Source organism: Heptranchias perlo, chromosome 1 (genome assembly GCF_035084215.1).
Source record: "Heptranchias perlo isolate sHepPer1 chromosome 1, sHepPer1.hap1, whole genome shotgun sequence".
In the NCBI taxonomy this organism is placed as follows: Eukaryota; Metazoa; Chordata; class Chondrichthyes; order Hexanchiformes; family Hexanchidae; genus Heptranchias; species Heptranchias perlo.
In genome coordinates, this window is record NC_090325.1 from 4390396 (window position 1) to 4415237 (window position 24842).

At 48.5% G+C, this 24842-nt stretch overlaps 1 protein-coding gene across 1 annotated transcript in view; it reads right to left on the reverse strand.

Annotated features, from left to right (window-relative positions):
* Nucleotides 1-1649: 1649 nt before the first annotated feature.
* Nucleotides 1650-24842, reverse strand: part of smyd5 (SMYD family member 5) — a 41638-nt gene continuing 18445 nt past the window's right edge. The window contains exons 5-13 of the mRNA XM_067979062.1: nucleotides 23914-23983; nucleotides 20192-20296; nucleotides 12624-12686; nucleotides 12418-12488; nucleotides 10688-10794; nucleotides 8936-8992; nucleotides 8190-8284; nucleotides 5745-5815; nucleotides 1650-3865 (exon numbers count right to left, since the gene is read on the reverse strand). Of these exons, the coding sequence (XP_067835163.1) occupies nucleotides 3727-3865; nucleotides 5745-5815; nucleotides 8190-8284; nucleotides 8936-8992; nucleotides 10688-10794; nucleotides 12418-12488; nucleotides 12624-12686; nucleotides 20192-20296; nucleotides 23914-23983 (778 nt within the window). The 3' untranslated portion in view covers nucleotides 1650-3726. The remainder of the gene's footprint in view (nucleotides 3866-5744; nucleotides 5816-8189; nucleotides 8285-8935; nucleotides 8993-10687; nucleotides 10795-12417; nucleotides 12489-12623; nucleotides 12687-20191; nucleotides 20297-23913; nucleotides 23984-24842) is intronic.

Sequence of the window (24842 nt, forward strand, 5' to 3'; positions counted from 1 at the left end):
CATCTCCCTCCCCGCCCCCGTTTTCTCTCACTCCGCCTCTCCCACAGGTGCTGTCTCCTGCCGGGACACGGGTTCGTGAGTATAGTCGCCCGAGTGGCCATTCTTCAGTGGCTGAACCCAGATGGGTGGTGGTAGGATATTCAACCATAGGGGGCATCACCAAGCTCAATCCTGTCCGGTCACATGGTTTCTCGCAGGATCCACGGGCAAAAGTGGGAACACTGGCTGATTATTTTCCCACCCAGCTGCAGGGCTACGGACCGGCTGCTGGAAGGTGGGATTAAAATGGGCACCTGGTTGTTCTTTGAGCCGGCGCGGACACGATGGGCAGAATGGCCCCCTTCTGTGCTGTATCTTTTCTATGGTTCTACATCCTTGCCAGCCCAGGGCTGCTGAAGTCAATCTTAGTGACAACTCCCGATCTGTGCACGGACCAGGGACCCAACCCGAGATAAAAAGCAGAACATTCTGGAATGAGACTGCCACCCCATCTGGCTGCGAATCGAGTGACCAGTTAACCCCGCAGGTGTAGACCCTCCATCAGAAGAGTAAGGATAGATCTTTTCTTTAGGACACACCCTTTAGGGAAGGAAACCTGCCGTCCTTACCCGGTCTGGGCCTCTATCTGACCACAGTCCCCACACCAAAGTGGTTGACTCTTACCTGCCCTCTGAAGTGACCTCACAAGAGACTCAGTTGTATGACAAACCGGCAGTGGTTCTAGAAGGCGGCACACCACCACCACCTTCTCAGGGCAACTAGGGATGGACAATAAATGCCGGCCTCGCCAGCAACGCCCACATCCCGAGAATGATGCCATCTTCAGAGACATACACAAATCTATGAAGGTGGCAGGACAAGCTGAGAAGTCTGTTAAAATGGTAGATGGGATCCTGGGCTTTATTAATAGAGGCATAGAGTACAAAAGCAAGGAAGTTATACTAAACCTTCATAAAACACTGGTTAGGCCTCAGCTGGAGTATTGTGTTCAATTCTGGGCACCGCACTTTAGGAAGGATGTCAAGGCCTTAGAGAGGGTGCAGAAGAGATTTACTAGAATGGTACCAGGGATGAGGGACTTCAGTTATGTGGAGATACTGGAGAAGCTGGGATTGTTCTCCTTAGAACAGAGAAGGTTAAGGGGAGATTTGATAGAGGTGTTCAAAATCATGAACAGTTTGGATAGAGTAAATAAGGAGAAACTGTTTCCAGTGGCAGAAGGGTCAGTAACCAGAGAACACAGATTTAAGGTGATCGGCAAAAGAATCAGAGGGGGAGAGGAGAGGAATTGTTTTACGCAGCGAGTTGTGATGATCTGGAATGCACTGCCTGAAAGGGCGGTGGAAGCAGATTCAATAATAACTTTCAAAAGGGAATTAGATAAATACTTGAAGGGAGAAAATTTGCAGGGCTACGGGGAAAGAGCAGGGGGAGTGGGACTAAATGGACAGCTCGTTCAAAGAGCTGGCACAGGCACGATGGGCCGAATGGCCTCCCCTTGTGCTGCTTCATTCTATGAAAACACTAGTTCACTGAGCCGTTCTTTACAGTGGGTGACTGATATTCCCAGCAGCTGAATATCTGGGCAAGAACAAGAGGCTGATTTGGGGAGGGGGGGACTGGAAGACGAGAGAGAGACTGCAGCTCGATTATTTTTCATACCTTTATTGAGCACATGCAAATTGATCACACCTCAGTGCTTTGTGAGTCTGCGATGATTTACATTGGCAGCTCGTGCATCGCTGACCCGTCCTAAAGCAAAGTATTTATATAGAATTTTTTTTCCCTCCATTATATATAACAAAAAAACAATATTCCCCCTCCTCTCTTCTCTTCACAAGCCGCTGGTTGCTTGCTGGGGTGGTGGTTCCACAGGCACCGGCCCCTTGGGGGTACATCTCCCCAGTGCCCATTCTTCATGTGTGAGGGGCAGCAGGATATTCGACCTGGGTGGGGGGCGTTGCTGCCGAACCTGATCCTACCCTCCCTATCCTGAACCCCACACACACATTCCAGTAAGATGGTGATCAGGAGGCTATCTGCCTCCCCTCCTCCCACTCCCGGGACACTGAGGCCATTTGTAGCCCCTCCCTCTCCATGCCACACTCACTCGTGTCCTCTTCAGGCATTGGCTACGTTGCATCTTAACTTCTCGAAGGATATGCTGATGAGGTGAAATGAAGTAGGGTGGGAGGAGGTGGCTTGCGTAAACACCAGCAGAGACTGGTTGGGCCGAATGGCCTGTTTCCGTGCTGTACATTCTATGTAAACCAAGCACGTCAGCGGAAGTGTTGGCCTCCTGTCTTCAGAAAGGGCGGCCGTGAGTAAAGTGAGGAGTGAGAAACGACCCAGACCCTGGGTCACAGAGAGCTGATGTGTAGACCCCACCCCACCCTCAGCTGCTTGAAGGCAGGCCTGTGGAGTGATCGAGGTGGGAGGAGAGGGTAAGAGAGAGATTAGACATTCAACCTTGTGCTCGTTCCCTTAAAAGGCCAGCACACAACGCTCAACGATCTAGAAACAGCAGCACACCCACTCTCCCGCTGCACATCCCAACCCAGCGCCCTCCCCCTCCCCTTTCCCCCAGTGTTTTGCTGACACCTGTCGATGAACAATTCCCCGGTTCTGGTTCCAATCTCCGGCCCTCGTCCAGGTGACAATCGGCAGTCCGTGGGCTGGATTTACGGCCATATCTCGGAAGGAGCTGTTGCAATAAACATACGGGGAGTGAAAAAGATCATGGCAGTCGAAGACAATCTCTTCGAACCAGCAGTTTGATGCCCTCGTTCTCCAGGCAGGATGTGGGACAGACACGCACGCACACAAATATACACAGTCACCACAAAGACAGCCACACACACACACACAGGTGTTTTGTCTCGTCACACCAGCTGAACTGGGGCCAAATACACTTGGAGTGTGCCAGGCTGCTCCATTTAAAACCAATCCCCAGCCGCTGGAGGGAGTCTGGGCGTTAGGCTAAAATAAAATACAAATCACTTTCTTCACGGTGAGTAGAATCTGCCCTCCCTCCCTCCCTTCCTTCACCCCCACCCCCACCCCCCGATCCCTTGCGTTTCTCCTCTCTGCGAGGTGCTGACTCTCGCTGGCATACGGGCTCGACAGATGCTGGACACCTCGTAATAACCTCCCTCAAGTTCTTCCGTGAGCCCCAGACAACGAGCTATTCCACCATGGGGAGGAATCACGGCCAAACCCGCCGTTGCTACGCAGATGCACGCACTTTCCAGCTGGGGCCATTGGACAGCGAGCTACAATTCCCACTCCGTCCTGCCCCGGCCCCCTCCCCATGCCCAAACCACCAACTCAAGCTCAGGCCCGGGCTCGGACCAGTGACCCTTCTGCCCCGTTACATCACGGGCCTGCTATCGGGGGAGTTCTCGAGCACAGCAATTGAGGCCAAGGGGACAATCGGCAACGGGAGCCGGTCACTCGGCAAGCAAAGAGGGGCGGTGGGGGGAGAGGGGGTGTGTGGTGAATCTCGAAGCAGTCGCCCGCTCTCCCAAAACAGCGATGATTTAATCACTCACGTGAAGCGACTGGCGTGATTAATCGACCAGCCTGCCAGTAATGTGGAGCAAGTGCTTTATACAGAGATTGGTGGGTGTGTGTGTGTTTTTTTAATGGAGATCTACGTGTGGTTATTGCATTGGTGAAGAGGTACTTAGCACCTCTTCCCGCTGATTGCTCGACCTAGCGTCTGCTCTAAACATCCGTCATCTCGTCTTCCAGTTCAGCGCTCTCCGCATCCGCCTCGATCTCCTCCTCTTCCTCAGAGGTCAGGTCAGGCTCACCAGCCTGAGCCACGCACTTGGGACAGGAGCAGACGAACAGATAGTTCTCCCTTCAGAAAATAACACAGGTTTCAGGTACAGCACGGGTTAGATACAGAGTAAAGCTCCCTCTACACTGTCCCATCAAACACTCCCAGGGCAGGTACAGCACGGGTTAGATACAGAGTAAAGCTCCCTCTACACTGTCCCATCAAACACTCCCAGGGCAGGTACAGCACGGGTTAGATACAGAGTAAAGCTCCCTCTACACTGTCCCATCAAACACTCCCAGGGCAGGTACAGCACAGGTTAGATACAGAGTAAAGCTCCCTCTACACTGTCCCATCAAACACTCCCTGGGCAGGTACAGCACGGGTTAGATACAGAGTAAAGCTCCCTCTACACTGTCCCATCAAACACTCCCAGGGCAGGTACAGCACAGGTTAGATACAGAGTAAAGCTCCCTCTACACTGTCCCATCAAACACTCCCTGGGCAGGTACAGCACGGGTTAGATACAGAGTAAAGCTCCCTCTACACTGTCCCATCAAACACTCCCAGGGCAGGTACAGCACAGGTTAGATACAGAGTAAAGCTCCCTCTACACTGTCCCATCAAACACTCCCTGGGCAGGTACAGCACGGGTTAGATACAGAGTAAAGCTCCCTCAACACTTATCTATCTAGAGAAAAGAGCCCCAACCTGTTCAGTCTTTCCTGATAGTTTTACCCTCTCAATTCTGGTAACGTCCTTGTAAATCTTTTCTGCACCTTCTCCAGTGCTTCTATATCCCTTTATCATGGAGGCCAGGACTGCACATAGTACTCCTGGTGTGGTCTGAGCAAGGTGCTGCACCTCAGCTCGCCCAGCACAGACTGGGGGAGGGGATGTTTCAATCTGGGATCTTCCCTACTCCAGGGGCACTGAGGCCCAGTGCAGTGCCTCATCCTGCTGCCCTGACTCCTAGCCCAACACAGGAGGGGAGGGGTGAGGGCTGGATCTGGGATCTTCCTGCTCTCGAGGGCTCTGTTTCATTTCGTAATGCAATTTTAAAGGGGGTGCTGGAACAGAGAGACCTGGGGGTGCAAATACATAAATCTTTGAAGGTGGCCGGACAAGCTGAGAAGGCTGTTAAAAAAGCATACAGGATCTTTGGCTTTATAAATAGAGTCATAAGAGTACAAAAGCAAGGAAGTTATGCTAAACCTTCATAAAATACTGGTTAGGCCTCAGCTGGAGTATTGTGTTCAATTCTGGGCACCACACTTTAGGAAGGATGTCAAGGCCTTAGAGAGGGTGCAGAGGAGATTTACTGGAATGGTACCAGTGATGAGGGACTTCAGTTATGTGGAGAGACTGGGGAAGCTGGGATTGTTCTCCTTAGAACAGAGAAGGTTAAGGGGAGATTTGATCGAGGTGTTCAAAATCATGAACAGTTTTGACAGAGTAAATAAGGAGAAACTGTTTCCATTGGCAGAAGGACACTAAAGGGATCAAGGGATATGGGGAAAAAGTGGGAACAGGTTACTGAGTAAGACGATCAGCCATGATCATTTTGAATGGCGGAGCAGGCCTGAAGGGCCGAATGGCCTACACTTGCTCTTATTTTCTATGATTCTGACACAGATTTAAGGTGATCGGCAAAAGAGCCAGAGGGGAGATGAGGTCAATTTCTTTTACGCAGCGAGTTGTGATGATCTGGAATGCGCTGCCTGAAAGGGCGGTGGAAGCAGATTCAATAATAACTTTCAAAAGGGAATTGGATAAATAGTTGAAAAGGGAAAATTTACAGAACTATGGGGAAAGAGCGGGGGAGTGGGATTAATTGGACAGCCCTTTCAAAGAGCCGGCACCGGCAGGATGGGAGGAATGGCCTCCTTGTGTGCTGTATGATTCTATGATTGTGAGCGGTGTTGCCTAGTGTCGAGTGAGAAGGATTGGGGAGCGGTACCTCAGGATCCTATGCCGGGTGTGCCTGCTCCGATCTCGCTGGCAGCAGTCCAGGTATGTGATACACACCTCCTGTCAAAACACAAACCATCCGCCATCAATTCCATGGCCGCTAACCCCTGCTACACGCTCCCTCTACACACACACACGAACAGGAGGAGGCCCTCGAGCCCGTCACATAGGAACAGGAGGAGGCCCTCGAGCCCGTCACATAGGAACAGGAGGAGGCCATTCAGCCCCTCAAAGCCTGTTACACAGGAACAGGAGGAGGCCATTCAGCCCCTCAAAGCCTGTTACACAGGAACAGGAGGAGGCCATTCAGCCCCTCAAAGCCTGTTACACATGAACAGGAGGAGGCCCTCGAGCCCGTCACATAGGAACAGGAGGAGGCCATTCAGCCCCTCAAAGCCTGTTACACAGGAACAGGAGGAGGCCATTCAGCCCCTCAAAGCCTGTTACACAGGAACAGGAGGAGGCCATTCAGCCCCTCAAAGCCAGTTCTGCAATTCAATCAGATCATGGCCGATCTGTACTGCAACTCCATTTACCCGCCTTCGCTCCGTATCCCTTAATGCCCTTGGCCTAACAAAAATCTATCGATCTCAGTCTTGAGATGAAGTACCATCAGTGAGGAGGAGGAGGACCCACAAACTAATGGGGAGGGGGAAATTCGAACCTGCCTGGAAAAGCCTGAAGAACCACTCGCTGGGGGGTGGGGAGAATAGAGGGAAACAGGTCACTGGCAAACTAACCAGCTGGTAGCATATTTCCTCAGCAGGGTGACACTTCCATCTCCCACACCCACTGGTGCCACCCGTGGCTCGGCAGGTGGCAATCTTGCCTCTGAGTCAGAAGGTTGTGGGTTCCACTCCAGAGACTTACAGAATCATAGAATGGTTACAGCACAGGGGGAGGCAGTGCTGGAGTTAAGGACATAATCAGGGCTGACGCTCCCCATGCAGCGCCGAGGGAGTGCTGCACCGTCGGAGGTGCCGTCTTTCGGATGAGACATTAAACCGAGGCCCCGTCCGCCCTCTCAGGTGGATCCCATGGCTCTATTTTGAAGAAGAGCAGGGGGAGTTCTCCCTGGTGTCCTGGCCAATAATTATCCCTCAACAAACTTACATTAAAATAGATTATCTGGTCACTACCACATTGCTGTTTGCGGGAGCTTGCTGTGCGCAAATTAGCCGCCTTGTTTCCCTGCATTTCCAGCGGCAGAAGGGTCGGTAACCAGAGGACACAGATTTAAGTTGATTGGCAAAAATGCCAGAGGCAAGATGAGGAGAATTTTTTTTTACGCAGTGGGTGGTTATGATCTGGAATGCACTGCCTGAAAGGGGGCTGGTGGAAAGGATGCTGTATGATTCTACGTGTTAGCGTAGTCAGTCGGCAGACTCAATAGTAACTTTCAAAAGGGAACTGGATAAATACTTGAAAAGGGAAAATTGACACGACTATGGGGATAGAGCGGGGGAGTGGGATTAATTGGATAGATCTTTCAGCGAGCCGATTGGCCTCCTCCTGTGCTGTACGTACTATGATGATATGATATTACAACAGTAACTACACTTCAAAAAGTACTTCATTGGCTGTAAAGCGCTTTGGGACGTCCTGAGGTTGTGAAAGGCGCTATATAAATGCAAGTCCTTTCTTCTTTTTTCAGCCCCCCCTGAAAGTGTCCAGCGAGAGGTAATTGAAGAGGCGCTGTCTACACCAGTATCCTGCGCAGGCAGCAGCCTCGAGTTCAGCTACACCGATTATATCTAAGAGAAAGGCAGAGAAGGGCTTCCAGGCTGATCCCCCAGGGTCAGGCGGGGGGGGGGGTCTCAGTTACAAGGAAAGATTAAAAAACCTCAGGCTCTTCAGCCTTTAAAGGAGGCGAATGCGAGGGTCCTTCTAGAGGTAAATAAGGGCCTCATCAAAGTGTCCGTTCATCGTGAAAAGGGAATTGGATAAATACTTGAGTAGGAAAAATTTGCAGGGCTATGGGGGAAAAATAGCAGGGGAGTGGGACCAATTGGATAGATCTTTCAAAGAGCCCGCACAGGCATGATGGGCCGAATAGCCTCCTTCTATGCGGTATGATTCTATGTGTCAGCATAGTCAATTGGCAGGCTATTCGACTGTAGAGGTCATCGCACAATTGCAGCAGAGGGCCGCTGGACAAGTGCCTATTCTCTACTATCATCCCTCCACCTGCTCAGGCTGCCCCCCACCCAACCACCTCACCATCGCCCCCAGGCAGAGACTGGTTAACCGAGCATGGAGCAGGGATCGAGAAGCTAGGCCCTTCCTGGTCAGTTTGGCTCAGCAACACAACCAGCGGCTGCCTTTTCCTACAAGGCCTTCAGGTCAAGGGTTCAAAGACTGGCCTGTCCTGCGATGAGGGGTGCCCCCCGCCCCGGTCCCGCGCACCCCCCACCCTTCCCCCAGCGAGCCGTACCTCCCCGGCTTTGATATCTCGGAGCGCAGTCAGGTGGAGGAGGAAGTTGTTCTCTGGGAAAGAGGTTTCAGCATTGGGGTCGCAGCTATGGTTACCTGAAAGAAAGGAGGGTCAAAGGTTACACACCCTATCCATCCCTGAATTAACACATACATGGTTCATCTTCAAACGTGTGATCAATACGACAGGAACTGCGCCAGGGAACGTTTATTTATTCAGAGTAAAGCTCCCTCTACACTGTCCCATCAAACACCCCAGCCAGTGCCCTGTGTTACTGACTGTATCTCTACTGATGTTAATCCAGCCCCCTCACACTGTCACTCAGTAACCCCTCCCCCCAGTGCCCTGTGTTAATTCCTTGCTCTTTTCTAACAATGGTTAAAGTTGTTTTTGATGCTGATGGAGAATCTGGTTAACTACGCCCCGACTCTGACACTGCTCCTTCCCCTGATCTCAGTTACTTAAGGTGATTGGCAAAAGAACCAAAGGCGACATGAGAAAAATCTTTTTTTACACAGTGAGAGGTTGTGATCTGGAATGCACTGCCCGAGGGGGTGGTGGAAGCAGATTCAATCATGGCCTTCAAAAGGGAATTGGATAAGTACTTGAAAGGAAAAAATTTGCAGGGCTACGGGGATAGAGCGGGGGAGTGGGACTAGCTGGATTGCTCTTGCATAGAGCCGGCGCCGTCTCGATGGGCCGAATGGCCTCCTTCCATGCTGTAACCATTCTATGATTCTACTTACAGCAGCTCTGCAGGATGTACAGGCCGGATCCCTCGCAGTTCAGGAACTCCCCGCTCTCTGTGGAAACACACAGCCTTCAGTCCAGCGATTTACTCCCACACTCCCTTCAGCACGTCTCGCTCAGCCTCCCTTCAGCTGAGAATGTGAGAGCGATTCAGTCAGGAAGCATGAGGGACTTCAGTTATGTGGAGAGACTGGAGAAGCTGGGATTGTTCTCCTTGGAACAGAGAAGGTTAAGGGGAGATTTGATAGAGGTGTTCAAAATCATGAGGGTTTTGATAGAGTAAATAAGGAGAAACTGTTTCCAGTGGCAGAAGGGTCGGTAACCAGAGAACACAGATTTAAGGTAATTGGCAAAAGAACCAGAGGGGGAGATGAGGAGAATTTTTTTTACGCAGCGAGTTGTGATGATCTGGAATTCACTGCCTGAAAGTGCGGTGGAAGCAGATTCAATAATAACTTTCAAAAGTGAATTGGATAAATACTTGAAAAGAAAAAAATTACAGGGTTATGGGGAAAGAGCAGGGGAATGGGACTGATTGGATAGCTCTTTCAAAGAGCCGGCACAGACACGATGGGCTGAATGGCCTCCTTCTGTGCTGTATCATTCTATGAAGGGTAAAGAACAGAATGAAATGGAAACAAGGTCAGGCCATTCAGCCCCTTCCAATTCAATCTTACATTCACGTAGCCCTATGTGTTCGACAGAGAGCATTCTGTTAACACAATGGGGCATGGTGGCATACAACTTTTTAAAAATGTATTCTCAGGATGTGGGTGTCGCTGGCGAGGCCGGCATTTATTACCCAGCCCTAATTGCCCTTGAGAAGGTGGTGGTGAGCCGCCTTCTTGAACCGCTGCAGTCCGTGTGGTGACGGTTCTCCCACAGTGCTGTTAGGAAGGGAGCTCCAGGATTTTGACCCAGCGACGATGAAGGAACGGCGATATATTTCCAAGTTGGGATGGTGTGTGACTTGGAGGGGAACGTTTTGGTGGTCCTTCGCTGGTAAGGCTGGAATATACGGGAGGTCCTAAGCCTTGGCTCAGGCAGACTGTGGCCAAGTGCTCTGGACCTGGGTAAGGGGGGGGGTGAGTGTAGACAGGTTGGTGTGATGGCTCAGTAGCTCGTTTTGGAGACTCAAATATTGTGGTGAGCATCTCAAACTCTCAGCTCACTCAAGTACAGCTCGGAACTGAGGGAGGCTGGTTACATTGGGCGCGCACGCACACACACACACACACACACACACACACAATCCACAGACAGAGACACACACACGACACTACAAACCTAGAGAGAGACAGACACACACACGACACTACAAACCTAGAGAGAGACAGACACACAACACTAAACACACTATCCACGGACAGACACACACACACACAACACTACAAACCTAGAGACAGACACACACACGACACTACAAACCTAGAGAGAGACAGACACACAACACTAAACACACTATCCACAGACAGACACACACACACACACACACACACACACACACACAATCCATGGACAGAGACACACACACGACACTACACACCTAGAGAGAGACAGACACAAACACACTATTCACTCATAGACAGACACCGATACACACCTACACAGAAAAACACACACACAATACACACAAACGCGACACTACCCACATACACACTACATACACGCAGACACACACTTTACGCAGACACTATATGTAAACATACTCTTTACACTTTACACACAGACATCTGTGGAATTCCCACCTTTCTCAATGTCTTTGTACAGCTGGTCAATGAAACTGTCCAACTCCTCCCTCACCTGGGCAGGAAGCTCGAGTGCATCGCAGCCATGGACCCACTGACTCAAGGAACTGTCAGGGAATAAAACACAGAAACAGCTCACTCATAGGAACAGGAGGAGGCCATTCAGCCCCTCCAACCTGTTACACAGGAACAGGAGGAGGCCATTCAGTGCTATGAGTCTGTTCCGCTGTTCGATTAGATCACAGCTGATCTGTACTGTAACTCACTTTACCCGTCTTTGTTCCACATCCCTTACCCAACAAAAAATCTATCGATCTCAGTCTTGAAGATTTCAGTTGAGCCCCAGCATCAACTCTCAGCTACGAGAAGCCCCTGGACAGGTGCAGACACGAACGCTGGGGTTCCAGCTTGTGTTTTTAAAAATGTTCTCAGGATGTGGGTGATGCTGGCAAAGCCACATTTACAGTGGGTAGACCACAACTTTTTGGGGGAGAGAGTTCCAGATTTCCACTCCCCTTTGTGTGAAGAAGTGCTTCCTGACATCTCTAACTCTAATTTTAAGGTTATGTCCCCTTGCTCTGGACTCCCCCCACCAGAGGAAATGGATTCTCTCCATCCACCCTATCAAATCCTTTAAACATTTTAAAGACCTCAATTAGATCACCCCTTAATGCCAGACTGGGTAAGGACGGCAGGTTCCCTTCCCTGAAGGACATCAGTGAACCAGATCGACTTGTACAACTAAACATCAGCTTTTAGAGTCTTTTTCTCACAACCTGTGGGTTTGCTATTCTAGTGACATGATTATTACACAATCGCAATGTGCCAGCCTTGGCTCAGTGGGTAGCTCGCTCACCTCCGAGTCCGAAGGTCGTGGGTTCAAGTCCCTCTCCAGAGACTTCAGCACAGAATCTAGGCTGACACTCCCAGTGCCAGTACTGAGGGAGTGCTGCACTGTCGGAGGTGCCGTCTTTCAGATGAGCCGTTAAACCGAGGCCCCGCCTGCCCTCTCAGGTGGATGTAAAAGATCCCATGACACTATTTCGAAGAAGAGCAGGGGAGTTCTCCCCGGTGTCCTGGGGCCAATATTTATCTCTCAACCAACATCACTAAAAATAGATTATCTGGTCATTTACCTAATTGCTGTTTGTGGGATCTTGCTGTGTGCAAATTGGCTGCCACGTTTCCTACATTACAACAGTGACTACACTTCAAAAGTACTTCATTGCCTGTAAAGTGCTTTGGAATGCCCTGAGGTGGTGAGAGACGCTATAGAAATGCAAGTACTATGTTTTTTTTTCTTTTCAATGCCGGACTCCACACAGCAAGGCTCTCGGTAACCTCGGTGAGTACCCAGAAAATCCTTCCCCGGTTCCTGCCGATTTGAACCTCGATCACAGCCGGCTGATGGTAACGGGATTCAATGACTCTGGAGTAGGAGGGGGAGATTAGTCAGGGCTCGCACGTGCCCAGTCCCCACTTCCTGGACCTTGGGCGTCAGTCGAGCTCAGCTGCGATGCCACCACAGTCAAATACCCGGACAAAACTCACCGGGTAGGTCCACATACGAGAAAAAGAACGGCCAAGTCGGTTGACTTAATGGCTACCGGTGCCCGTGGAACTGGACCCCACAGGTCAGGGTCTTCGAAGGGGGGGGGGGGGTGGGGGAAGAGGGGATTCAACGGTACTGACCGCACGCCCGTGCCCATTCCGATTGGGTCGCGACCCACCTGGTCCCGATGCCTTGCCCATTGGTTCCCACCAAAGTGAAGAGCGAGCGGAATCCCTCGGGAGTAAACCACTGCAAGAGAGAGAGAGAGAGAGAGAGAGCGTGGAACAGATGTCAAACCACAAAGGCCGGGAGGAACCGCAAGACGCAACGAGGAACGCAATCGGGGAGGACATCTGCCCACGAGCCGTCGGCAGCTGTACTTACCCTGTTGAGGCTGGGCTCATACAGAGCCTTGACGAAGAGCTGGTGCAGCGTTTCCAACTGACCCTGAAAGAGAGCAGGAGAGAGGTGAAACAACCGACAAGAGAAGAGGAGGACCTCGCACCAGGAACATAGGAACAGGAGGAGGCCATTCAGCCCCTTGAGCCTGTTAATGGGAATAGGAGGCCATTCAGCCCCTCGAGCCTGTCACATCGGAACAGGAGGAGGCCATTCAGCCATTCAATTAAATCATGGCAGATCTGTATCTCAACTCCATTTACCCGCCTTGGTTCCGTATCCCTCAATTCCCTTGCCCAAGACAAATCACCAGGCTGGGCAAGACGGTGAACAGTACAGAAAAATTGCACCTGGAATACTACATCAAACTAAACTGTGACAGTAGGACAAGGGAGCACAGAGTCAAACTGGCAAAGGGGGTACAGGAATGGGAAGACTTGGGGATGTACGTACAAATATCTTTGAAGGTGGCAGGAAAAGTTGAGAAGGCTTTTAAAAAAGCATATGGGATCCCGGGCTTTATAAATATAGTCATAGAGTACAAAAGCAAGGAAGTTATGCTAAACCTTTATAAAACACTGGTTAGGCCTCAGCTGGAGTATTGAGTTCAATTCTGGGCACCACACTTTAGGAAGGATGTCAAGGCCTTAGAGAGGGTGCAGAGGAGATTTACTAGAATGGTACCAGGGATGAGGGACATCAGTTATGTGGAGAGACTGGAGAAGCTGGGGTTGTTCTCCTTAGAACAGAGAAGGTTAAGGGGAGATTTAATACAGGAGTTCAAAATGCTGAAGGGTAGATATGGAGAAACTGTTCCCACTGGCAGGAGGGTCGGTAACCAGAGGCACAGATTTAAGATAATTGGCAAAAAAAACCAGGGGGGAGATGAGGAGAAATTTTTTAATACAGTGATTTGTAATGATCTGGAATGCGCTGCCAGAAAAGGTGGTGGAAACAGGTTCAACAGGAACTAGAGCCAGCACAGGCATGATGGGCCGAATGGCCTACTTCTGTGCTGTAAGATTCGATGATTCCCAATGGATGAAATAGATCGGGACAAAATGCCTTCTTATCCGTATCCATCCTGGGACACTAGGCAATTGGGCTAGTAATCCAGAGGTCCAGAGAACGGGAGTTCAAATCACACCATAGCAGTTTGAGACTTTGAATTCAGTTTAAAAAAAGTGGAAATAAAAAGCTAGTCTCAGTAAAAGTTACCACGAAGCTGTCAGATTGTCATAAAAACCCAACTGGCTCACTATATGTGACTCCAGCCCTACACTAACGTGGTGGACTCTTGACTGCCCTTTGAAGAGGCCCAGCAAGCCACTCAGCGCAGCGGTTCAAGAAGGCGGCCCACCACCACCTTCTCAAGGGCAAGTAGGGACGGGCAATAAAAGCCAGCCTCGCCAGCGATGCCCACATCCCGAGAATGAATAAAAGACGTGAGCCGGGTGCCAGAGAACGGTAGCACCCTGTAATCTAATAACGCCCTGTAAGTTGGGTTATGTCCTGACCCCTCAATGACCCTGTAAGTTGGATATTGTCCTGACCTGATGACCCTGTAAGTTGGGTTATGACCTGACCCTTGCCTCAGGAGCTTTAGCCCTTGATCTTGTCCAACAGGTACGAGGCTCTTGCTACCTGTGTGGATGAGAACAAAGGCTGCAGACAGGATGGGCAAACTGACCACGGCAAGGAATGTGGTGGTGGGAGGGGATTGTATAGTCAGGGGGATAGACACTGTTCTCTGCAGCCGTGACCGGGAGTCCCGAAGGCTGTGTTGCCTGCCCGGTGCCAGGGTTAAGGACATCTCCTCGCGGCTGGAAAAGAACTTGGAGTATGAGGGGGGAGGATCCAGTTGTCGTGGTCCATGTAGGAACCAACGACAGAGGTAGAACTAAGAATGAGGTTCTGCTGAGACAGTTTGAGGAGCTCGGGTCTAAATTAATAAGCAGAACCTCAACGGTAATAATCTCTGGATTACTACCTGAGCCACGTGCAAATTGGCATAGGGTCAAACAGATCAGAGAGTTAAAAGAGTGGCTCAAAGAGTGGTGTGGGAGACAGGGGTTTCAATTCATGGGGCACTGACACCAGGACTGGGGAAAGAGGGAGCTGTTCCATTCGGACGGGCTTCACTTAAACCGGGCTGGGACCAGGGTCCTGGCAAATCAAATAACTAGGACTGTAGATAGGGCTTTAAACTAAAAAGGAGGGGCTGGGGGGGCGGAGGGGAAATTTAGAAATCTAATGAGAAAAGTCAAGGCAACAGAGCAGTGTAGTGATTTGGGTAAAGATCAGCAGAGTGTGGCAGGAGGGGACAGAGTTTAACAATAATAGAGCATCAATAAGGTCAAAGTAGGGAAAAATGGTAGAAAGTCAAAATTAAAGGCTGTTTATTTCTTTTTTTTTAATTCGTTCATGGGATGTGGGCGTCGCTGGCAAGGCCGGCATTTATTTCCCTTGAGAAGGTGGTGGTGAGCCGCCTTCTTGAACCGCTGCAGTCCGTGTGGTGAAGGTTCTCCCACAGTGCTGTTAGGAAGGGAGTTCCAGGATTTTGACCCAGCGACAATGAAGGAACGGCGATATATTTCCAAGTCGGGATGGTGTGTGACTTGGAGGGGAATGTGCAGGTGGTGTTGTTCCCATGTACCTGCTGCTCTTGTCCTTCTAGGTGGTAGAGGTCGCGGGTTTGGGAGGTGCTGTCGAAAAAGCCTTGGTGAGTTGCTGCAGCGCATCCTGTGGATGGTACACACTGCAGCCATGGTGCGCCAGTGGTGAAGGGAGTGAATGTTTAGGGTGGTGGATGGGGTGCCAATCAAGCGGGCTGCTTTGTCCTGGATGGTGTCGAGCTTCTTGAGTGTTGTTGGAGCTGCACTCATCCAGGCAAGTGAAGAGTATTCCATCACACTCCTGACTTGTGCCTTGTAGATGGTGGAAAGGCTTTGGGGAGTCAGGAGGTGAGTCACTCGCTGCAGAATACCCAGCCTCTGACCTGCTCTTGTAGCCACAGTATTTATATGGCTGGTCCAGTTAAGTTTCTGGTCAATGGTGACCCCAAGGATGTTGATGGTGGGGGATTCGGCGATGGTAATGCCATTGAATGTCAAGAGGAGGTGGTTAGACTCTCTCTTGTTGGAGATGGTCATTGCCTAGCACTTGTCTGGTGCGAATGTTACTTGCCACTTATCAGCCCAAGCCTGGATGTTGTCCAGGTCTTGCTGCATGCAGGCACGGATTGCTTCATTATCTGAGGGATTGCGAATGGAACTGAACACTGTGCAATCATCAGCGAACATCCCCATTTCTGACCTTATGATGGAGGGAAGGTCATTGATGAAGCAGCTGAAGATGGTTGGGCCTAGGACGCTGCCCTGAGGAACTCCTGCAGCAATGTCCTGGGGCTGAGATGATTGGCCTCCAACAACCACCACCATCTTCCTTTGTGCTAGGTCTGATTCCAGCCACTGGAGAGTTTTCCCCCTGATTCCCATTTACAAATAGAGTGACGTACTTAAGTGAGAAACTACAGTCTTTAGCTTAAATAAAGTGAATTATATAGGTATGAGGGGCGAGTTGGCTAAGGATGATTGGGAAATTAAATTAAAGGGTATGATGGTTGAAAAGCAACGGCAAATATTTAAAGAAATATACATTCCATTGAGAAATAAAAACTCCACAGGAAAAGTGATCCACCCGCGGCTAACTAAAGAAGTTAATGATCATATTAGATTAAAAGAAGAGGCCTGTAATGTCGCCAAGAAGAACAGTAAGCCTGAGGATTGGGAGAGTTTTAGAAACCTAACGATGACCAAAAAAATTAAAGAAAGGGAGAAAATAGAATATGAAAATAAACTAACAAGAAATATAAAAACAGATTGTAAGATCTTCTACAAGTATGTAAAAAGGAAGAGAGCAGTGAAAGTAAATGTGGGTCCCTTAGAGGCTGAGACAGGAGAAATTATAATGGGGAATCAGGAAATGGCAGACGTGTTAATTAAATATTTTGTATCTGTCTTCACAGTCGAAGATACAAAAAGCATAGCAGAAATAGTGGGGAACCAAGGGGCTAATGAGAGTGAGAAACTTAAAGTAATTATCGGTAGAGAAAAAGTACTGGAGAAACTAATGAGACTAAAAGCCGACAAATCCCCTGGACCTGATGACCTACATCCGAGGGTTCTAAAAGAGGTGGCTGCAGAGATAGTGGATGCATTGGTTATGATTTCCAAAATTCTCTAGATTCTAGAACAGTGCCAGTGGATTGGAAGGTAGCAAATGTGACCCCGCTATTCAAGAAAGGAGGGAGAGAGAAAACAGGGAACTACAGGCCAGTTAGCCTGACATCGGTTAGAACATAAGAACATGAGAAATAGGAGCAGGAGTAGGCCAATCGGCCCCTCGAGCCTGCTCCGCCATTCAATAAGATCATGGCTGATCTGATCCTAACCTCAAATCTAAAGAACACAAGAAGTAGGAGCAGGACCCGGCCACTCAGCCCCTGGGCCCTCTCCGCCACCCACAGGGCCTTGACCGATCCGAACTCAGCTTCATGTCCAATTTCCTGCCCACTCCCCGTAACCCCTAATTCCCTTTACTTCTAGAAAAATGCTGGAATCTATTATTAAGGAAGTGGTAACAGGGCAGTTGGAACATCATAATATGATTAGACAGAGTCAACATGGTTTTATGAAAGGAAAATTGTGTTTAACAAATTTATTAGAGTTTTTTGAGGATGTAACTAGCAGGGTAGATAAAGGGGAACCAGTAGATATAGTATATTCGGATTTCCAAAAGGCATTCGATAAGGTGCCACATAAAAGGTTGTTGCACAAGATAAGGGCTCATGGGGTCGGGGGTAACTTATGAGCATGGATAGAGGATTGGGTAACGGACAGAAAAACAGAGAGTAAGAACAAACGGGTCATTCTCAGGTTGGCAGGCTGTAACTAGTGGGGTGCCGCAAGGATCAGTGCTTGGGCCTCAGCTATTTACAATCTATATTAATGACTTAGATGAAGGGACCGAGTGTAATGTATCCAAGTTTGCTGACGATACAAAGGTAGGTGGGAAAGTAAGCTGTGCGGAGGACACAAAGAGTCTGCAAAGGGATATAGACAGGTTAAGTGAGTGGGCAAGAAGGTGGCAGATGGAGAATAATGTGGGGAAATGTGAGGTTATTCACTTTGGTAGGAAGAATAGAAAAACAGAATATTTTTAAAATGCTGAGAAATTATTAAATGTTGGTGTTCAGAGAGACTTGGGTGTCCTCGTATAAGAAACACAAAAAGTTAGCATGCAGGTACAGCAGGCAATTAGGAAAGCAAATGGTATGTTGGCCTTTATTGCAAGGGGGTTGGAGTACAAGGGTAAGGAAGTCTTACTACAATTGTACTGGGCTTTGGTGAAACCACACCTGGAGTACTGTGTACAATTTTGGTCTCCTTATCTAAGGAAGGATATACTTGCTCTAGAGGCGGTGCCATGAAGGTTCACTAGATTAATTCCTGGGATGAGAGGGTTGTCCTATGAGAGATTGAGTGGAATGGACCTATACTCTCTGGAGTTTAAAAGAATGAGAGGTGATCTCATTGAAATATATAAGATTCTGAGAGGGCTTGATAGGGTCGATGCTGAGAGGTTGTTTCCCCCGGCTGGAGAGTCATAGAGTTATACAGCACGGATAGAGGCCCTTCGGCCCATCGTGTCCGCGCCGGCCATCAAGCCCTGTCTACTCTAATCCCATATTCCAGCATTTGGTCCGTAGCCTTGTATGCTGTGGCATTTCAAGTGCTCATCCAAATGCTTCTTGAATGTTGTGAGGGTTCCTGCCTCCACAACCCTTTCAGACAGTGAGTTCCAGACTCCAACCACCCTCTGGGTGAAAAAGTTCTTTCTCAAATCCCCTCTAAATCTCCCGCCTTTTACCTTGAATCTATGTCCCCTTGTTATAGAACCCTCAACGAAGGGAAAAAGCTCCTTAGTATCCATCCTATCTGTGCCCCTCATAATTTTGTACACCTCAATCATGTCCCCCCCTTCCTGTAGTGTGGCGACCAGAACTGCACACAGTACTCCAGCTGTGGCCTAACCAGTGTTTTATACAGCTCCATCATAACCTCCTTGCTCTTATATTCTATGCCTCGGCTAATAAAGGCAAGTATCCCATATGCCTTCTTTACCACCTTATCTACCTGTTCCGCCGCCTTCAGGGATCTGTGAACTTGCACACCAAGATCCCTCTGACCCTCTGTCTTGCCTAGGGTCCTCCCATTCATTGTGTATTCCCTTGCCTTGTTAGTCCCTCCAAAGTGCATCACCTCGCACTTTTCCGGGTTAAATTCCATTTGCCACTGTTCCGCCCATCTGACCAACCCATCTATATCGTCCTGCAGACTGAGGCTATCCTCCTCGCTATTTACCACCCTACCAATTTTTGTATCATCAGCGAACTTACTGATCATACCTTTTACATTCATATCCAAGTCATTAATGTAGACCACAAACAGCAAGGGACCCAGCACCGATCCCTGTGGTACCCCACTGGCCACAGGCTTCCAGTCACAAAAACAACCTTCGACCATCACCCTCTGCCTTCTGCCACTAAGCCAGTTTTGTATCCAAAGTGCCAAGGCACCCTGGATTCCATGGGCTCGTACCTTCTTGACCAGTCTCCTGTGGGGGACTTTATCAAAGGCCTTACTGAAATCCATGTATACCACATCCACTGCGTTACCCTCATCCACACGCCGAGTCACCCCCTCAAAAAACTCAATCAAATTAGTCAGACATGATCTTCCCTTGACAAAGCCATGTTGACTATCCCTGATTAATCCTTGCTTCTCCAAGTGGAGACTAATTTTGTCCTTCAGAATTTTTTCCAATAATTTTCCTACCACTGATGTTAGGCTCACTGGCCTGTAGTTCCCCGGTTTTTCCCTACTCCCCTTCTTGAATAATGGTATTACATTAGCGGTTCTCCAGTCCTCTGGCACATCCCCTGTGGCCAGAGAGGTTCTGAATATATGTGTCAGAGCCCCCGCAATCTCCTCCTTTGCCTCACACAGGAGCCAAAGGAGTCTAGAACTAGGGGGCATAGTTGCAGGATAAGGGGTCGGCCATTTAAGACTGAGATGAGGAGGAATTTCTTTACTTAGAGGGTTGTGAATCTTTGGAATTCTCTACCCCAGAGAGCTGTGGATGCTGAGTCATTGAATATATTCAAGGCTGAGATAGATTTTTGGATTGTAGGGGAATCAAAGGATATGGGGATCGGGCAGCAAAGTGGAGTTGAGGTTGAAGATCAGCCATGATCTTGTTGAATGGCTGAGCAGGCTCGAGGGGCCGTATGGACTACTCCTGCTCCTATTTCTTATGTTCTTATGACTCCTCGATGACCCTGTAAGATGGGTTTTGTCATGACCCCTTGATGACCTGAAAGTTGGGTTATGTCTTGACCCCTCGATGGCCCTGTAAATTGGGTTGTCCTGATCCTTCGACGAAACACAGTGATTATACAGAGAATGCAGGCCGAATGATGAAACTCCTACCTGGAATTTGTCTCCAATCAGTTTGTGAACTATTTCCTCCTCCTCGTTGGCTGTTCGGCTGCAGAACTGGGAGAAGAGCTTCATCCAGCGGCCTTTGTCTTTAGCCTTTGGACAGAAAGAGACATAGGAATAAGGGAGTTAGACCGGCACTGACGACGCACAATCTCCTCCAATCGCAGGGGAAGGTTAGTAGGATAAGCAAACTGGCCCCAACCATCGACCAGCTCGCAGGTTTGAAGTCCATAAAAAGTAGACCTACACTGGGAAATCTAGAGAAAGGATCATCGCTGACAGGGCAAGACAGCACCGACATTAAACAGATTAATATTATTTAGTGCACTGCCCCAAACTACTTAGGAACGTAGGAATTGCTGGACGAAGAAAGATCAAGGTCCCATCTAGCTCACCGTCTACCATCCTGGTAGTCCCATGATACAACAACAATGGAGTTGTTGACTAATCACAGAAATCAACCTCCATCAATGAGTCTACAACAGACCCCAGACATGAGGTGAGGAAATCCCCCAGTGGTGGAGAGCTTTGGGAACCATAGGTCCAAAGTCACCTGTTCCTCCCGAGCCTGTTACACTCACCACAAGTCTCAAATTATTCACATACTATATCCCATGTTATTTTCCGAAATGAATCTAATTTGCATTTAATGAATCAATAATAACCGTTTCCACCCTCTGCCTGGAGCACTTGGGACACTAAGGGAATCAAGGGATATGGGGATTGGGCAGGACAGTGGATTTGAGGTCGAAGGGTAGCCATGATCTGATTGAAATATAAGAACAGATAGTAAGAGTTTCTATAGGATTTAAAAAGGAAAAGAGTAAGTAAAGTGAGTGTTGGTCCTCTGGAGAGAGAGTCTGGGGAATTAATAATGGAGGATAAAGAAATGTCGGATGAATTGAACAAATAATTTGCATCCGTCTTCACTGTAGAGGATACAAATAACATGCCAGAAATAATTGTGAATCAAGAGGTGAAAGGGAGGGAAGAACTTAAAACATTTACAATCACCAGGGAAAGGGTTCTGAAAAAAATATTAGAACTAAAAGCTGACAAGTCGCCAGGTCCTGACGGACTTCATCCTGGGGTCTTAAAAGAAGTGGCTGCAGAGATAGTCGATGCGTTGGTATTAATTTTCCAAAATTCCCTAGATTCTGGAAGAGTCCCATCAGATTGGAAAATAGTGAATGTAACCCCTCTATTCAAGAAAGGAGGGAGACAGAAAGCAGGAAACTACAGGCCAGTTAGCTTAACATCTGTCAAAGGGAAAATGCTAGAATCTATTATTAAGGAGGTTATAGCAGGGCACTTAGAAAATCTGAGTGCAATCAGGCAGAGTCAACACAGCTTTGTGAAAGGGAAATCGTGTTTGACTAATTTATTGGAGTTCTTTGAGGAAGTAACAAGCAACGTGGATAAAGGGGATCCTGTGGATGTGGTGTACTTGGATTTCCAGAAGGCTTTTGACAAGGTGCCACATCAAAGGCTACTATACAAAATAAGAGCTCGTGGTGTAGGGGGTAACATATTAGCATGGATAAAGGATTGGTTAGCTAACAGGAAACAGAGAGTAGGCATAAATGGCTCATTTTCAGGTCGGCAAGATGTAACGAGTGGAGTGCCACAGGGATCAGTGCTTGGGCCTCAACTAATTACAATCTATATCAATGACTTGGATGAAGGGACCGAATGTATGGTTGCTAAATTTGCTGATGACACAAAGATAGGTAGGAAAGTAAGTTGTGAAGAGGACATAAGGAGTCTGTAAAGGGATATAGATAGGTTAAGTGAGTGGGCAAAAACTTTGGCAGATGGAGTATAATGTGGGAAAATGTGAACTTGTTCACTTTGGCAAGAGGAATAGAAAAGCAGTATATTGTTTAAATGGAGAGAGATTGCAGAACTCTGAGGTACAGAGGGATCTGGGTGTCCTAGTACATGAATCACAAAAAGTTAGTATGCAGGTACAGCAAGTGATTAGGAAGGCAAATGGAATGTTGTCATTTATTGCAAGGGGAATGGAATATAAAAGTAGAGATGTTTTGCTACAGTTGTACAGGGCATTGGTGAGACCACATCTAGAATACTGTGTGCAGTTTTGGTCTCCTTATTTAAGAAAGGACATAATTGCTTTGGAGGCAGTTCAGAGAAGGTTTACTCGACTGATTCCTGGGATGAGGGGGTTATATTATGAGGAAAGGTCGGACAAGTTGGGCCTGTATACATTGGAGTTTAGAAGAATGAGAGGTGATCTTATTGAAACATATAAGATCCTGAGGGGACTAGAAGGGGTAGATGCTGAGAGGATGTTTCCCCTTGTGGGAGAGACTAGAACTAGAGGCCACAGTTTAAAAATAAGGGGTCTCCCATTTAAGACGGAGATGAGGAGAAATTTTTTCTCTCAGAGGATTGTGAGTCTGTGGAACTCCCTTCCCCAGAGAGCGGTGGAGGCAGGGTCACTGAATATTTTTAAGGCTGAGTTAGATCGATTCCTGATTACCGAGGGAGTCAAAGGTTATAGTAGGTAGACGGGAAAGTAGGGTTGAGGTCACAATCAGGTCAGCCATGATCTTATGAAATGGCAGAGCAGGCTCGAGGGGCCGAATGGCCTACTCCTGCTCTTAATTCGTATGTTCCTATGAATGGCGGAGCAGGCTTGAGGGACCCTGCTCCTTTTTCTTATGCTCTTGTGAGCCTGTTCCACACAATTAATTATTTTTTTTGAGGTGTAGTCACAATTGTTATGTGGGAAAATGTAGCAACCATTTTACACACAGAGTCAAGAATGAATGAGCAGACAATCTTTTTTTTTGGTGATGTTGATTGAGGGAGGAATGTTGGCCCAGGACACCAGGGGAACTCCCCAGCTCCTTTTTGAATATTGCCTTGGGATCTTTAATATCCATCTGAACAGGTCAATTGCCTCTGCCTCACCCCTTCTGCTGCTGAAATTTTCATCCACGTCATTTGCCACTTGCAAACTCGACTATTCCAATGCCCTCCTGGCCGACTTCCTGTCCTCCACCCTCCGTAAACTTGAGCTCATCCAAAACTTTGCTGCCCGTATCCTAACTCGCACCAAGTCCCGTTCACTCATCACCCCCTGTGCTCGCTGACCTACATTGACTCCCGGTCCGGGAACGCCTCCATTTTAAAATTCTCATCTTTGTTTTCAAATCCCTCCATGGCCTCTCCCCCTCCCTATCTCTGTAACCTCCTCCAGCCCTACAACCCTCCGAGATCTCCGCTCTCCTCCGATTCTTGCCTCTAGTGCATTCCCTTCGGCCGTGCCTTCAGCTGCCTGGGGCCAACGCTCTGGAGTTTTCCCTCCATAAAGGTGGAGAGGTTTAAGACCCTTCTTAAAACCCACCTCTTCAACCAAGCTTTTAGTTACCTTTGGCTTTGGTTCTGTGTCCGTTTTGTTTCCCCCTACGGCTCTGTGAAGTGCCTGGGGACATTTTGTTACATTAAAGGCTTTATATAAATGCAAGTTGTTGTTGTAGCTGAAGTCAGTTGACTCAGCACAGATGAGGGCTAGAGACCTGGGACCTTTCCCAGCTAACTCTCCGGTTAAACTTGCTGATCTGTCAGCAGACCGTTCCCCGGCTAACTTTGGTCAAATTAATTCACACCATCTCGTTGGGAAATAAATCCCATCATCCATCAGCTCAGGTACAACTGTCTGGGGGTCCTTCTTTTATTATTACCTGTTTCACCATGGCAACCATCCTAGCCATTAGCATAATGCTGGCTGTCTCTGGCGGGTAATGCATGTTCCTGCAATAAAAGGAGAATATTTATTTATCACTTAATTTCCCACGACACTGCACATGGGGAGTTGAGGACAAGTCTTCAGGTGAAGTTGGGTTACAGGGCAAGGGATAATCGACCAGGGCATGCAGACATGATTCAAAACTCATTCATTTTTATATTCCAATTATAACTTCCTATGTGCACATGTATAATGGGAATTACCAATGTAAATTTGTCACGCTGTAATTACACCCTCCCACCACTTGTGGTGCTGCAGCCCCTCCACTGGCAGTAGGATGTAATTACAGTGTGACAAGTTTACATAGGTAATTCCCATTATAAATAACAAAGCAGAGATTTATAATGGGAAAAATTGACAGGGAGTACGCATAGACATAAACCTTTTTTATATATTTTATAAAATCAATTTTATTTTTGCTGCTGGTTTTCTTCTCTCTTCTCTGAGAGCGGTGAGTGTCGCAGGGTTACGGACTCAGCAGGAATCCACCACCCTGCAATAGCTCACTCAAGTGGCCGTTCTTCACGTATGGGCCTGGTGAGCGTCAGCAAGCTTTTTGACTATGGAGGGCATCATAGCCGAGCCTACAGCTGCTCTCATCTGACATCTACTCACGTGCACTTTCGAGCAGCAGTCACCAGATCAGGAGCAGGAACCAGGGGGGATTTCCCACTCCCACATCTAGGGGTGGTGAAGACAACCACCCTCCCCCCCCACCCCCCCCCCCCAAATACGTTCTGGGCACCGCAACTCAGGAAGGATATATTGGCCTTGGAGGGGGTGCAGCGCAGATTCACCAGAATGATACCGGGGCTAAATTAAAGGGTTAAATTACGAGGACAGGTTGCGTAGACTAGGCTTATA